Raw genomic sequence first — 16,648 nt, 5'->3', positions numbered from 1 at the left:
TTTCCATAATGTTCTGTTTGCGCTTTTTAGAACGCCATGTGATTCGATTTCTGATTCGGTTGTTTTAGTGATTTTTTAAATTTATTTATTTATTTTTATTAAGGCAAGGCAATATAGTACGTGGAAACAGAAAACAAACAATACAAGTGTACAGTAGGCTACACACAGAAACAAATGTGTAGCCATAATATTTTTAAACCAGGAACAGGATATGCTGTAGGCCTAGGCCAGGCTAGTCCGAATCGCGAATGAATTATCTTGAGCCTGTTCTTTTTAATGAGTCAAATTTAATGAGCCAAATAACTCACTTAAGAAGTCCGAGTCACTGAACCGAGATTGTTGCTTTCGTCATGTCCGACGATGACTGTTAGCCTATGTTGTAGGCTAGCCTACTTAAAGGGTTAGTTCACGCAAAAATGAAAATTATGTCATTAATAACTCGCCCTCATGTCGTTCCAAGCCCGTAAGACCACCGTTCATCTTCGGAACACAGTTTAAGATATTTTAGATTTAGTCCGAGAGTTTCCTGTCCCTCCATTGAAAATGTATGTACGGTATGCTGTCCTTGTTCAGAAAGGAAATACAGACGTCATCAAAGTAGTCCATGTGACATCAGTGGGTTAGTCAGAATGTTTTGAAGCATCGAAAATACATTTTGGTCCAAAAATAACAAAAACTATGACTTTATTCAGCATTGTATTCTCTTCCGGTTCTGTTGTCAATCCGCGTTCAGTGACGCTGATGACGTGTAATCCGGTGCGCCCGAGCTTCGTTTACAGTCTGAGGGAGACGAACAAAACAACCTTCGCAAACATGTCTTAGGATTTCGACACAGAGGAAGACATGCATTTTTTTGCCCAGCCATATTTATCTGCACCAGAGACACACGTCAGCAGCGTCTTACGTCATCAGCGTCATCAGCGTCACTGCGGACTCGTGAATGCGGATTGACAACAGAACCGGAAGAGAATACAATGCTGAATAAAGTCGTAGTTTTTGTTATTTTTGGACCAAAATGTATTTTCGATGCTTCAAAACATTCTAACTAACCCACTGATGTCACATGGACTACTTTGATGACGTCTGTATTTCCTTTCTGGACAAGGACAGTATACCGTACATACATTTTCAATGGAGGGACAGAAAGCTCTCGGACTAAATCTAAAATATCTTAAACTGTGTTCCGAAGATGAACGGAGGTCTACGGGCTTGGAACGACATGAGGGTGAGTCATTAATGACATGTCATTTTTGGGTGAACCAACCCTTTAAGAATCTTTAGACTTTAATCAGTGTTACTGGGTGGTTCATGCATGCCTGTCAGTGATAGGCCAATATTTTTCATTAAAAAATAATAATAATGTGAGCATTTTTTTTGTTCATTTAATATTTTATTTAACACGTAGTTCCCAAAGGTAGGCCTATGTGAAAAGTAAAAAATATGTGTAGCCTAAACACTTTCAGAATTGTTTTATGATAGCCTATCTGTCGTTTCTTTTTTTCCCCCTTTAAGTATCCAGAATCGTTAATAGCTTACCTTATGATTTCCATTAATTCCATACTTGGCACTCTTAGACGAAACTCAACGGACACAGAAGGACATGAGCAAATTGACCAACAATCAAAAACAGCACATACTGAACTGGACCCAAGAACGAATTATGTGAACGCCACATTAGACACTGGAAATCCCCTCGATTCAGTAAAGAAAAAAAATCAACACTCAATATCTCTGTGTGTAGGCTATACGTAAACAGCACTGGCATACTTTTTTCTTTTAACAGACCCCGTCATTAATCTAAATTATTCAGGGATCATTTAGCAGGTTCTGGGTGAATGTCAATGAGCAGGGCTTCTTGCAGGATCAGCATGGGTCGAGGAGGGCCACTAGGTGGCGCCCGATGCGGGATTGTAGTGCCGGTGGTCAAGCCAGAACCTCGGACACACTCGACTCGACGAATCTGACGAGCCACAAACCACATCTGTTTTACTATTCGTGTGGAAGCTAGGGGACACTGGGGCTAGTTGTCATAATACTTGTAGGTCCAATTTCTATTGAACGTTTTCAACGTTAGTGACCATGAAAAAGAGATCATAAAACGAATAAGAAACACCATGTTTTTTTTTTTGGTCAACAAATATATAATTACTGTAATAAATTGCAAACATTGTAACACTTTAAATAGTAGGCTACATGTGAAAACTTTCTCCAATAAAAATGTGCCCCGACCTAAAATTGAGAAACTTGTACAGAGTTTTGTATTTTTATGCAGGATCTTGTCTAAATTATGTTTGTTTACCCAACAGCTTTTCACAAAATATGAAACAACAATTTCAGTTTGGATGACAGAATGTACAGCCTACCAAAATTATTCTGATTTTTTAGATCTTCCAAAACAACATACAAAACCACTGCTAAGTGAAAAGACTTGGATTCAAACCCCAGGCTACTGAGAGACGTTGTGACAACTAGCCCCGGCCTTCCCTATAACTGAGCACACACCTGTTATTAACACACGTGATAATAGTCTTCCGAATGTGGTTATAAAAAATGAACATTGAAAGTAATGGTGCTCAATCAGACAATTGTGATTGTGTGTTAGATTGTTGTGGCACTGTGGGTGTATCAGCACATTACTGCAAGGAAATGTGGCAGTAAAACCAGTGAAAATATCTTTAGGGTTCAAATTATAGTAATAAACCCCTAACTATAGTCGATGAGCAACCTTTAATTTCAGTGCGTCATGCACGATATCTAGGTAGACTAAGTGAGTTTCCAAGTGCATAATTGACTTTTTATCCAATTCCAGCGTAAACGGCGCTACGTCAGATCCACGGACCTCTGAGGCATTTTAAACAGTAACCCGTTCTCCCTAACACGTCTTGTCGTATTAAAACCATATGCATGGCGGCATCCGCCGCTCGCACTGAGTGCCCATCAATAACGCTAATGACCCGTTTCCCAGGGGATCACAACAAATACCCGAATGAAACCGCCACTCTTTAACGGGGCTGCCGCTCCTTCCGCGCCGCTTACGAGCTGTCACGTGTCCAGCCAGAACAAGAAGAAAGAAGAAACCTCACTGGAGGGCATATAATCATATGGTCATCACATGGTCTTTGGTCTGTGCCAACTGTAAGACAAGTTAATCATTCACTAAAGTAAAAACTTTTTTAATCTTTTTATATCTGATCATGATCTCTAGATCTAGCTACACATGCTGTGCTGTGCGGTAAAGAACAGTAAGGGGTCATTAAACATTTTTTTGAGTTTGGGTTTTTAAAATATCTAGACCTAAAACTTGATATGTGGTTTACAAAATTAAAGATATTTGTTCTTCTACTCGAACATAAAATGTTAGACATACTGCATGTTTATCTTCAGAGTAGCCTAACATTGTGTTTAAAAGAAGACACATTTATTGTCAGTGGTCAGAATTTTCGGCACCCTTGGCAAATATGAACAGAAAATTCAGATAGATCATGAAGCCTAACCTTTGATTGAAGTAAAACAACTGAAAATGGGGAGAAAATCTTATAATGAAATGTATCATGAACTCTATTACACATTGGCCATAATTATTGGCACCCTTTATTCAATACTTTTTGCAACCTCCTTGATAACAGCTCTGAGTTTTCTTCTATAATGCCTGATGAGTTTGGAGAACACCTGACGAGAGATCAGAGACATTTCCTCCATACAGAATCTCTCCAGATCCTTCAGATTCACAACTTGATACAATTTCCTCTTAGGTTTTTATAGGGAAGGGGTCTGGGATGGCCATGGCAGAACCTTAATTTTGTGCTCATTACCCATTTTTTTGTTGTTGTTGATTTTTATGTTTGTTTAGGATCATTGTCCTGATGAAAGATCCAAACAAGTCCTATTATGATATTTCCAGCAGATGCAGTCATGTTTTAATTTTTGTATTTGTTGCTATTTTATTCCATGATGCCATGTATCCAAATAACAAGATCTCCTGGACCTCCAGCAGAAAACAACATTAAAGATCCAGCAGTATATGTATTTGTACACATGTGGTACTTTATCCCTGTGTGCACAAAGCCCATCTTGAACCCAACTCACCAAACCCAAAATATTTTGTTGTTTTATCAGATCACTGAACCAAATAATGTAGAAGTGTCTGGGGACTAACTATGCACGAGTTTGTTTTTGGATGAGAGCAGAGGATTTTCTCTTGAAACGGTTGGTCACACGAAATATTGATTTGATTTAGTCAATAGAAGTTAATTGATAAATAAAATCTATTTGACATTATTTTTTAAAGCATCCTCACCTTACCGCAAGTGCCTAAAACTTTTCACAGCACTGTAGCTTTGCAAGGTGGTTTCTTCAAGTGTCTTAGAGATGTTGCCACAGTTCTCCTGGATTTTGTCTGTCTCAGATTTTCTGTTTCTTCATGTAATCACAGACAGATTCGATGATGGTGAGATCAGATCTCTGTGTGGATCATACAGGCTGTTGTCAGACTCCTTGTACATACAAAAATCTCACTGGATTATTACAATAATGGCAAAAGGAATGTTTGGAAATGTAAACTGATAATAATTCCTACTGACACGCTACAGCAAAAGATACTGCATAAATAACCGGCTTAAACTGGCTACCATTTTTTTGGGGTGAAAATATAAATGTGCATAAGACTTTTGCACAGTACTGTGTATATATATATATATATATATACACACTCACCTAAAGGATTATTAGGAACACCATACTAATACTGTGTTTGACCCCCTTTCGCCTTCAGAACTGCCTTAATTCTACGTGGCATTGATTCAACAAGGTGCTGAAAGCATTCTTTAGAAATGTTGGCCCATATTGATAGGATAGCATCTTGCAGTTGATGGAGATTTGTGGGATGCACATCCAGGGCACAAAGATCCCGTTCCACCACATCCCAAAGATGCTCTATTGGGTTGAGATCTGGTGACTGTGGGGGCCATTTTAGTACAGTGAACTCATTGTCATGTTCAAGAAACCAATTTGAAATGATTCGAGCTTTGTGACATGCTGCATTATCCTGCTGGAAGTAGCCATCAGAGGATGGGTACATGGTGGCCATAAAGGGATGGACATGGTCAGAAACAATGCTCAGGTAGGCAGTGGCATTTAAACGATGCCCAATTGACACTAAGGGGCCTAAAGTGTGCCAAGAAAACATCCCCCACACCATTACACCACCACCACCAGCCTGCACAGTGGTAACAAGGCATGATGGATCCATGTTCTCATTCTGTTTACGCCAAATTCTGACTCTACCATCTGAATGTCTCAACAGAAATCGAGACTCATCAGACCAGGCAACATTTTTCCAGTCTTCAACTGTCCAATTTTGGTGAGCTCTTGCAAATTGTAGCCTCTTTTTCCTATTTGTAGTGGAGATGAGTGGTACCCGGTGGGGTCTTCTGCTGTTGTAGCCCATCCGCCTCAAGGTTGTGCGTGTTGTGGCTTCACAAATGCTTTGCTGCATACCTCGGTTGTAACGAGTGGTTATTTCAGTCAAAGTTGCTCTTCTATCAGCTTGAATCAGTCGGCCCATTCTCCTCTGACCTCTAGCATCAACAAGGCATTTTCGCCCACAGGACTGCCGCATACTGGATGTTTTTCCCTTTTCACACCATTCTTTGTAAACCCTAGAAATGGTTGTGCGTGAAAATCCCAGTAACTGAGCAGATTGTGAAATACTCAGACCGGCCCATCTGGCACCAACAACCATGCCACGCTCAAAATTGCTTAAATCACCTTTCTTTCCCATTCTGACATTCAGTTTGGAGTTCAGGAGATTGTCTTGACCAGGACCACACCCCTAAATGCATTGAAGCAACTGCCATGTGATTGGTTGATTAGATAATTGCATTAATGAGAAATTGAACAGGTGTTCCTAATAATCCTTTAGGTGAGTGTATATATATATTAGGGGTGCAATGAAAAAAATAATTCATTACAGTTTGTAATGAATTACATGTAATTCATTGGGTACATGAGCACTGAACGGCTGCTGACGGCCTGGAGCTCACATCTGCGAAAGCGCGTAAACAAACAGATTGTAAAATAGGCACTATGATTATATATTAGTCACATATTTGAGGTCTAAATAACTACATTCTTGCTTAAAAAACTCTTAAAACTACATTTCGTGACACAACAGAAGTTATTTTTTAGAGCTATTTTTTCACTTTTAGCTTTTTTCGACTTTCTGATTGGTGGAATTTTCTTTACGGCATCATGGGTAAAGTTTTTTTTACCACAAATTCCGCTGTTAAACACGATTGTTTTAAAAATAAGCTAAAATAATGCAGGCTGACGGCTTCAACAAAAGCAAATTCCATCGATTAACAAACTTGTAGCTCACAGTAGGCTATGCTGTCTTTAAAGGTGCACAATTTATCATTAAAAATCAGTTTCCCTATATGGAGAAAATGAATGGAAATTATACCTTGAGAAACCCGACTGTTTCACTCTAACAATACTGAAGTTCTGATTCGCTGTCTATGTTATTGTTATAGTGCATCAGCTGGAGAAAATAATTCTTCTGAAAAAGATTCCAACTTCGTTATGTAGGTGTGACCTTCGCTATATTCTCGTAGACTTAATTTTTTTTTTTATAGTTTAAGTTATTGTTGTAGTTATCGTCCTTGTTGTGAACGGCTCTTAAGAATCAACCATGTTTTAAGGGATTTCTGAGAAACGCTGTTGAAAGTGGATCGGACCGAGCCCCAAAAAACACTTTTAGCCAATCAGCAGTAAACACTTATGAGGAGGGAGGTTCTGTGTTGCATAAAGTGTTTGTAAATTTGGGGGTGGAGCTATCAAGATAGGGGTGTGATCCTTTTGGGTAGGGGCATGTTTGTTTTGGGGATTTAAAATATAAACAGCGCTTCTCATAAATCACTTACTGCACCTTTAAGAACACAGTTACTCATGGCTTATTGTTGTAAGAGAAATCCCTTTAAAGATGGTACTCTCTATATGTCCATCATGTATGAAAGGCACACAGTGCCGTCTGTGCCAGCCCGCACCTAAGCACAGTGGGTGCTGTTTCTTCTGGCAAGGGGGCAAGTAGCAGTGCCAAGTTAATCAGGGAGAGAGTGTCAGCAGTGTCACACCCTGCACTCAGGGTTCATGATAGATGTCCCGACCCGGGCTGCCGTGCCACTGTGGGGTGGTGGCAGAGTGTACGGGCATGTTTCAGTCCACATAAAAGAGAGGGGCCCGTGTTTGAGCACACACATGAGAGTGGGATGTCGTGTGTGTGTGTTCTGTACCTATGCCAAAAGACTCATTAGTTCATTAGATAGATCCATACACTCTGATGAGAGCAATGGGAAATCCCACCATTAAACGCAAACACTCCCTTGAGGAGGACAAATGTGACCGTGTGTGTTCGGGAGGGGCTCACACACACTCATATTGACAGTGTTGAGATGCTGCCCCGCACAAGCCACGGCCTGTGATCTTTCACGCCGTCGCACGCACGCACATGACAGACTTACACGGCAAACAGCTGGTCAGTAATGGTCCATGTTGGCCTCTTTTCCTCCCCTGTAGACCCATTATCACCTTCACCCTACTACAGCACCCACAAACCCCTATCCAGCCGACCTCATCAAAGTGGGACGACCTGCTGTGACCTCATCAGAGCTGGCTGACCCATGATGACCTCATCAAAGCAGGACGCCCCGCTGAGCTCAGAGACTGACGGCTTGCACTGACCAAAAGCGGGTCATCAATTATCAATGAGTGTGACACCGCTTTTACTGTGTACCTTACATTTCAGTTTCGACTTAAATATGGGAAAACTTTGGTCTCTGCAACACTTTACTGTACAAAAAGGTCCCATTAGGTCCAATGCATTAACTAACATCAATTCATAAATGAGCAATACATTTGTTACAGTATTTGATTGGTAACGGTAGTTAACAAAATTTACAACTTTTCATTGTTAGTTTATGTTAGCTCATGCAGGTCCATTAAATCATGTCAACAGATACAACTTTTGACTTGAATAATGTCGTAGTAAATGCTGAAATTAATAATAAGATGAATAAATGCTTTAGACATATTTTTCATGGTAACTAATATAGGTCACTTATTGTGAAGTGTTACCTTGTTCTCAAATAAACGCAATTTTAACAAGCGTCAAATATGTCACACCCAGCTGTTTGTTTTAGCGCAAAATAAATATTTTTGTTGATTTGACATACATTTTCATGCTAGTTTACACAGTCTCATAAAACCAAACCAATTTTATTATTAAATTTGGTTTGTTTGTTGGATCAGTGTGAACCTATGGAGCATTTATAAGGGGACATGGTGATGAAATAAATATGACATGGGAGAAAAAATTATTTCAATGCATTCCTCAAAGAAACTTTGCATTCTCCTTGCAAAAACAAAATATGGGCCTAATGTTTTCACCCACCTCATGTTATTTCAATTACAAACGTTTTGCAAATGAAGTTTTTCTTTGGCGAGAGAATACCAATGCATAAAAAAAAAAAAATTTCCTCCCATCTAATTTTTTTACCATTAGGGGTTCCATAAACCAGCCTTAAAGGGATAGTTCACCCAAAATATGATAATTCTGAGATAATTCTCACTTTCATGTTCTTCCACAAAAGAAGATTTTTTTTGTCCATATAATGAAAGTCAATGGGGTCCAAAATAACATTGGACCCTGTTGACTTTTATTGAATGGACATTTTTCACAATATCATCTTGCGTTCTGCAGAAGAGTAAATGAGTAAATTATGAAATTGTATTTTTTTGGGAGGGTTGAGAGACTTGATATTTCAGTCATAACCGTGTAGTTACTGCGTTTTGTCTTTGCTTTGCAGTGTCGCTATAACCCCGTAAGGCAGACAGGGACAACAAAATCGGGATTATCTTGAGTGAAAATGACAGGAAACACAAAAGAGGTCTTAACTAATTTTCCCAAGCAAATCCCACCCTGCCTCTCATCACATACAAACACACAAAGCCTCGATCCCAGACCAGCAGTCATCACCCCTCTGTCTACAATGGCATTCACACACTACAAATCAGAAAGAGAGAAAGAGAATAACAGGGTGAGGAAAAGAATAGATGGACTGGAAGAGAGAGTGATAAAAATGGCATCCCTCTGGAAATGTAAAAAGAAAGACAATGGGGAATATGATTAGGAAGGAAAGAGGGAGAATTATGAGGGTGAGAACGAGGGATTGTGACCGGGTTGGCCGGAGAAGTTGGATCCCGTTTAAACAATGAGAGAGAGATGTCAGTCGAATGTTGTTTCTCATTGAGAGTTTGAGCGATGAGCCAGGTCATCACATCTCTCCACCTCATCCATCATTTCCCTCAAACAAACGAGTGCAGTGCGCATTCTTGCCTCCCTCCTCTCTCTCTCTCAGACTCTCGCTGGCTGTGGGACAGTGGGCCTGTGTGTGAGAGTGATGACCGGGGATCAGACTCGCGCTGTGTCTGTCTGCCAGTGTGTGTGAACGACATTTTTATGCGTCTCGGTGTGAAATAATACGAGTGGGTGTGTGAGAGAGCTGGTATCAAAAGGGTTTTATGCCGTTCTCAAGAAAGATGTGCTGCGCGTTGAGCGTTTATCGTCTGTGCGAAATCAAGTGGCACCAGGAACCTTTGCTCTGTAAAATAAAAAATGCGGTCACATGCAAACAATCTTGGTCCTACAAATAGGCCTCATTTTCTTGATGCATGCATTACAGGTCCTTCTCAAAAAATTATCATATTGTGATAAAGTTAATTATTTTCCATAATGTAATGATAAAAATTAAACTTTCATATATTTTAGATTCATTGGACACCAACTGAAATATTTCAGGTCTTTTATTGTTCTAATACTGATGATTTTGGCATACAGCTCATGAAAACCCAAAATTCCTGTCTCAAAAAATTTGCATATTTCATCCGACCAATAAAAGAAGTGTTTTTAATACAAAAAAAAAGTCAACCTTCAAATAATTATGTTCAGTTATGTACTCAATAGTCAATACTTGGTCGGGAATCCTTTTGCAGAAATGACTGCTTCAATGCGGCGTGGCATGGAGGCAATCAGCCTGTGGCACTGCTGAGGTGTTATGGAGGCCCAGGATGCTTCGATAGCGGCCTTAAGCTCATCCAGAGTGTTGGGTCTTGCGTCTCTCAACTTTCTCTTCACAATATCCCACAGATTCTCTACGGGGTTCAGGTCAGGAGAGCTGGCAGGCCAATTGAGCACAGTAATACCATGGTCAGTAAACCATTTACCAGTGGTTTTGGCACTGTGAGCAGGTGCCAGGTCGTGCTGAAAAATGAAATATTCATCTCCATTAAGCTTTTCAGCAGATGGAAGCATGAAGTGCTCCAAAATCTCCTGATAGCTAGCTGCATTGACCCTGGCCTTGATAAAACACAGTGGACCAACACCAGCAGCTGACATGGCACCCCAGACCATCACTGGTCCCCCAAGGTCTGGAATCGGTCCTTCTCCACAATCTTCCTGAGAGGCCGGTCACCTCTTCTCGTTGTGCAGCGTTTTTTGCCACACTTTTTCCTTCCCACAGACTTCCCACTGAGGTGCCTTGATACAGCACTCTGGGAACAGCCTATTTGTTCAGAAATTTCTTTCTGTCTTACCCTCTTGCTTGAGGGTGTCAATGATGGCCTTCTGGACAGCAGTCAGGTCGGCAGTCTTACCCATGATTGCGGTTTTGAGTAATGAAACAGGCTGGGAGTTTTTAAAAGCCTCAGGAATCTTTTGCAGGTGTTTAGAGTTAATTAGTTGATTCAGATGATTAGGTTAATAGCTCGTTTAGAGACCCTTTTCATGATATGCTAATTTTTTTAGATTTTGGGTTTTCATGAGCTGTATGCCAAAATCATCAGTATTAAAACAATAAAAGACACGAAATATTTCAGTTGGTGTGCAATGAATCTAAAATATATGAAAGTTTAATTTTTATCATTACATTATGGAAAATAATGAACTATCACAATATGCTAATTTTTTGAGAAGGACCTGTATGTCCCTGATGAGGTAAAGAGATCAAGGGAGACAGAGACATTCGGAGAGTGCACAGTACGCCCACACAGGAGTTTTTTTTTTATTTCTCAGTAACTCCTCCCACAGTATTGAATTATAATGCAATACAGTTACATTGTAGAAAGCATTAAAACAGAAGTACCTCAACTCACTGATTACTTTTAAAAATGGGATTATAAACATCGACAAAAAAAACAAACAAACAAACAAAGTGAAATAGGAAAGATCTGGTCCTTCACCTCGTGAGGATAAACAAAATCGGGCTTTTCTCAAAGGTTTGGCACAAGAAATCAACATGGACCCAAACGTCACACAAGCTTGCAGACAACCATAGAAAATGTCAGGTACAGCTTGGACCAATCATGCGTTTTAAGAAGAAATAATATCAGCTGTTTTTATTCTTCTGTCCTTTTTTTATAGATTTTACAGTTCAATCAATAAATTGTCATACAAAAAAACCTAGTAATATCTATATCATTTACCAGTTTTATTAGAAGTATAAGCTGTGATGGAACGTTTAATACTATCTGGCATTCAGACTTCTACAAACCCCAGTAGAGTCTCGTCCCCCAAACTTTTCAGTGAGAAATTCTTCATTTCAACACAAGGGGGCGCTTGAGAGCAGTGCTATTCAGTAAACAAACTACAGTTTGCAGAGAAATAAATACAACTTTCAAGATACACAGCAATAACATTGAGACATCAACCAAGAAAAAAAAAGCGAGACAAAAACAAAAAAACAAACAACAAGGGAAAAAACAAACAAACCCATGATTGTCTATAAATGAAAGACACACGAGGACGGTGAAGCTAAAGACTAGCATTCAGGCTATTTAGTGGTATCGTTCGCCACCTAATGGAAAACGATAAAATGCCCTTTACGCGAATTCTACAGATTCAGTTCTTACACTAGTTTTTTCAATTTACAAAAAAAAAAAAGTTGCTAGCATTTTTTTTTTTTACAACCACTCTTCCAAACTTAAAAAAGAAACGACTTAAAAAGAGCGTCTGTTTTCCGCACAAAACTGGCGGGAAAGTGGGTTGAAGGTAATGCAGTGCTTTAATTGGACAGAACTTGAAAATAGTCACTGTCTCGCTCCTTACTCCCTTTTTTTTTAACAAGCAGCGTCAGTGAGAGGTCTAAAGGTCACACCTTTAATCTGTTTACGTTTTTCAATTCACAAACTTCTGGAGAATATCTTAAAAGAGAAACACTAAACCCCACGACCCCTCGCATAAGTTTGTAAAAGAAACTGTTCAAATGCTTGAAAAACACACATGATTGTGATTTGTGTGTCTGTATTTGTGTTTGCGTGTGTGATGTTGTTAACTCTACATATATTCACAGGCCGGCAGGCGGTTGCGCCTGAATAATCTGCCATCACATCCGTCTTGTGGAAGACTCTTATCTGTTACTCTTAGTAACTACGGTTTTAGCGGACAAAACTCACAAACATGACAATCTCAAAAACCGTTCACCAGCTGCCACTGCTGTGCAAAACATTGGAACTTGACAGAATAAATACAATTATTATTACGTATTACTACTATTGTCATCATCGTCTTCATCATCACCATCGAAATTACTGACACTACTGTCATTCCTACTAACTGTACTTGATCAATAAGTCAATCAAACAGTCAATCGATAATTTGTTCATGTACATGGGATCTTAGTGCGTATGGCATATGAGGATTTGGGCACTTGTGCAGGTGTGTGTGTGTGTGGACCGGTAGTGTAACACAATGTTAAGTTAGGTCACATGGTTACACGGAGGTGTCATACGTGGCTGAGAGACTGAATGGCGCTGGGTTCTGCAGCGCGGGCCAAACTGTGCCACATCGGGGCATTATGGGTAGACGAATGGAGTGGATCCTTATCAGCTAGAGACAGCATCATAGCATATGCCTATAAACAAGAGATGTACAGTTACAAATACACAAACTATATTCATGGAAAATCTGATACTCAATTCGACTACGGTCACGGTGATATACCTGTGACTTAGACTTCCTGTACAGAGGCTGCTTAATGCCTTCTTGCAGGTGGGCGGGGCCAAAGCTGCCGACGTCACCGTCGCTAAGATCCCCGTCCTCCATGCTAAAGTGACGGATGTGATCCAGCGTGGAGAAACTGCTGTGATCTTCATCATCTTCATCCTCATTAAACCTGAAAACGATGCAGAGATTCGTTTTTACAACCGAAAAATGAATGGATATAACAAGTACCTTCAGGTGTTTTTTTTGTACGCGTACCTTTGTGGTGAGGATTTGCTGGTCTCTAGATCATCTGGTCCCTCGAAATCGATGTCATCGTTTATGACGTCATGGTCCAGACTGCTGGGCTCGCTGGGTTTCCTGGCGCAGTCGCTATTCTCCGCCTCCTCTTCCTCCGCTCCGAGCTCCTCCCCTTCTTCTTCGTCCAGGTCACGTGATTCCTGGCCAGGCGGGGCTTTGTCGGCATCGAAATGACTGCCGTTGAGCCTATGGAGAACAGAGAGAATCGCTTGTAATGACGCTACGCAGGCATGAGTTTTTGACTGATACGCCAATCCCTGATTACAGAAAGAAAATCATTTAGCGCTGAAACCTAGTTCTGTTTTTCTCGAAAAAATAAACCACCTTAAAAAGCAGAACCACATGCCCACGCTTTTCTAAATGAGAGGAAATGCTCAAAGAAAGAGGGCGAGTGTGTTGGAGAAAGAGACTGTTTGTCATCAGTTACGAGGGCCCCTGGTTGGCAGAAACGAGCCGCCCATCGGCGGGGCACTTAGACAGCAGGCCTCTACACTTCCTCTCACTTATTTTCAGCTCTCTTTCTCACTCAGACAGCTCACATCTCCTCTTTCCCTAGTTTATTTTCTTCTTTATCTCCAATTCATCTAATAGGCCAAATATTTAGCTGACAGTCCATTTGGTGAGTGGAGAGAAGGAGCTGCCAAAGCAGCCATTTCCCCACAGAGACAGAGGCCAGCTATCCAAACTCACACACACACACACACACACACACACACACACACACACACGCCAGCCAAAGGAGACACATTAAGGCTGAATCACTCGTTTTGTCCTGATTCTACTCTTTCCTCAACTTAAAAATAGCAATTTCCCATCCGAACGTTAAAAACAGGGAGGAAAAATTGCAAATACAGAGAGGATAAGAAAATATAAGTTTGTGTGTACAGATGTTTGCAATGAAAATTTCTCAGAGAAAGATTCCATCTAATCGAGAGATCTCAATAAGAGAATATCTATTAAAGGGGCTATATGTAAGAATTTCCATGTATTTATCACTTTTTTATTGGCAGTGTGTGAACAGCTTGTAATGAAACTTAAAAAACGAGACCGTCCCCAACTTCCTAGTTTTTCTTTGAAAGCCTGTAGACTGATTTTTTTAAGCACTCAGTTTTTTTGTTGGGAAAATCAAATGGATGTGAGTGATGTTTACGCCCGATAACCTCTGTTCCGTTCTATGACACATGAAACGAATGCTTACAATGTTCAGGATGATGCCGAAAGAGCCATTCTGTACTGTAATGTCAATGTGTCATGCAATGAAAAGAGATTAACTCAAACTATAGTCTAAGATCTGTATTTTATAGTCTCAACATACTAACCAAACTATCATAATAGTGTAATTTTATTATTATGTGTGTCGACATAATGCCGGTGAATTTCAGAGCTGATGCAAACATACACATTGCTATGATCAGATGCTTTCTTAACAGCTGTTTTCTCACCACTGTCATTTTTGTTGTGTGTTTATTCTGTTATTGAGAGAAAAGCGCAGGCACATATTTACATATTCCTCTAGCATCGCTCTCAGCAGCGTTGAAGTATCTGGATGTTCGTTAACGTTATATCACTACAACGATATTTCCGACTTCTTTTTACTTCTAAGCAAAGAATAAAAAAAGCACTTTAGGGCCTTGAATCAAGTTCAGTCTCTTGAACGTTACGTGCGCACGATAGCGAAGTTGCTGGCTGCAGTTCCCTTAATGGCCACCGGTGTCACTAATAACAATGTTTAAAGAAACCTCATCTGGAAATGAGCCAGAAATTATGGATCAGAGAGAGAAAATATTAATGCAATAAATTTCATCTTGGAAGGATTTGATAAGAAATATTTGCAATCATGTTACTATCGTTCCATCCACCAACCCACCCATCCATCCATTTGCATCCATCTGTAAATAAAGTCTAATTTTATCTTCCAGGAGACATTTTAGGTCAGCTATCCAAACTGATATTATAGCTCAATATTGTGATTGTATGTTAGCAATCTTTAGATGAAATCTGAGACAAAGTAGATACTTAAATGAAACTCTCCATTATGTCTGCTGAGCTATAAAAGAGCAACATCTGAGCAGTAACATTTTCCTCTAGGCTTCATCTCTCACCTCCGTTCTTTCCTCGGATTAGTGTAACTGCGCGAGGGTTAACCCTTTTCACATCTCGGATAATCCCAGAAATCACCTCCTCTCATCACTCTGCACCCCGCTAATGCCGCGAGAACGAGAGAGAGGCAACGCTAGCGTGATGATGAAAACAGATCGGCTAATTAGAGAGAGCTGTGGTAATTTGTGGAGGATAAAGTATCTATCAGGAGCAGTCACTCTGACAGGAAACATTCAGCGACCTCTGACCTCCTCTCCCACACCTACTTCCTGTTCACAAAACACATGTTGGGACCAGATGTGGGACGCGCGCAAACACACACACAGTCGATGTTGAAATGACTCTAGGATCCTTTTAATGAAACAATGAAGAAATCAAAAAACCTAAGATCTTTATCTGACTCAATCTGTCACACACACACACACACACACGGATGACCAGGTCAAACATTTAAACCGTCATCCAACCTGATGATCATTGCTGGGAAATGATCAGCGATAATTATCATATGCAGATGGCAAAATTCATGTACGCACACGCAGCCAAAAGTCAACAGCGTTCTGCACGCGCTCGCAATCGTCCAATCAGTAATCACGTCCTTCTGGAGACCTGCCCCAATCTTTGCTCTTAAAAACCGCAGGCGACAGGGTAATGATTAACAACCATACAGAATATATGTACACACACAGATACGTTCACATGTGCGGTTAATACACACTGCGATATAAGTCCGTTCCTTTCATGTGATGGTATTCACTCAGAGGTGAGGGTTAATGAATAAGGCATGAGAAGTGTTGTGTTCAGTAATGTTTGTGTATAATAACCTCCATTCTGCCGCAGGCAACTAGCGCCAACTGATGACTGACAGCCTAATGGACGCTCCGTTTGCGGGTGAGTTTGCTTGTGTGTGTGTGTGTGTGAACCTGCACATGATGACTGAGTGCAGTTTTCGGTAAGATATTGATTTGAAGTTTGAGTTTTCATGTGAATACCTAAAATTTAACATAAAACATTTGTCTAACTTCTGACATACATTGAATTTAAACAATAAATAAATAAATAAATAAAAATGACTGCAATAAATAAATAAAAATAAACGTTTTTAAATAAAATATTAAAAAAATAATAAAAACATGAAATAATTATCTAATAAAATATGATAAAATTGATACATTAATAATAGTATAAAATAAAATA

General features: G+C 39.9%; 1 protein-coding gene across 14 annotated transcripts in view; it reads right to left on the bottom strand.

Moving 5' to 3' along the window:
• Positions 1-12,517: 12,517 nt before the first annotated feature.
• The window catches only part of mecom (MDS1 and EVI1 complex locus), a 169,921-nt gene continuing 165,790 nt past the window's right edge, over positions 12,518-16,648 (bottom strand). For all 14 annotated transcript variants that reach the window (XM_056243349.1, XM_056243344.1, XM_056243352.1 and 11 more), the window contains 3 exons: positions 13,310-13,537; positions 13,052-13,223; positions 12,518-12,962 (listed from right to left, as the gene is read on the bottom strand). In XM_056243349.1, coding sequence (XP_056099324.1) covers positions 12,834-12,962; positions 13,052-13,223; positions 13,310-13,537 — 529 coding nt within the window. In that variant the 3' untranslated portion in view covers positions 12,518-12,833. The remainder of the gene's footprint in view (positions 12,963-13,051; positions 13,224-13,309; positions 13,538-16,648) is intronic.

The sequence above is a fragment of the Rhinichthys klamathensis genome, unplaced genomic scaffold (assembly GCF_029890125.1).
Source record: "Rhinichthys klamathensis goyatoka isolate OS25496 unplaced genomic scaffold, OSU_Roscu_1.1 h1tg000786l_1, whole genome shotgun sequence".
NCBI classification, from domain to species: Eukaryota; Metazoa; Chordata; class Actinopteri; order Cypriniformes; family Leuciscidae; genus Rhinichthys; species Rhinichthys klamathensis.
Note: the sequence above shows the minus strand (reverse complement) of the source record. Positions and strands in the feature narration are given on the sequence as shown.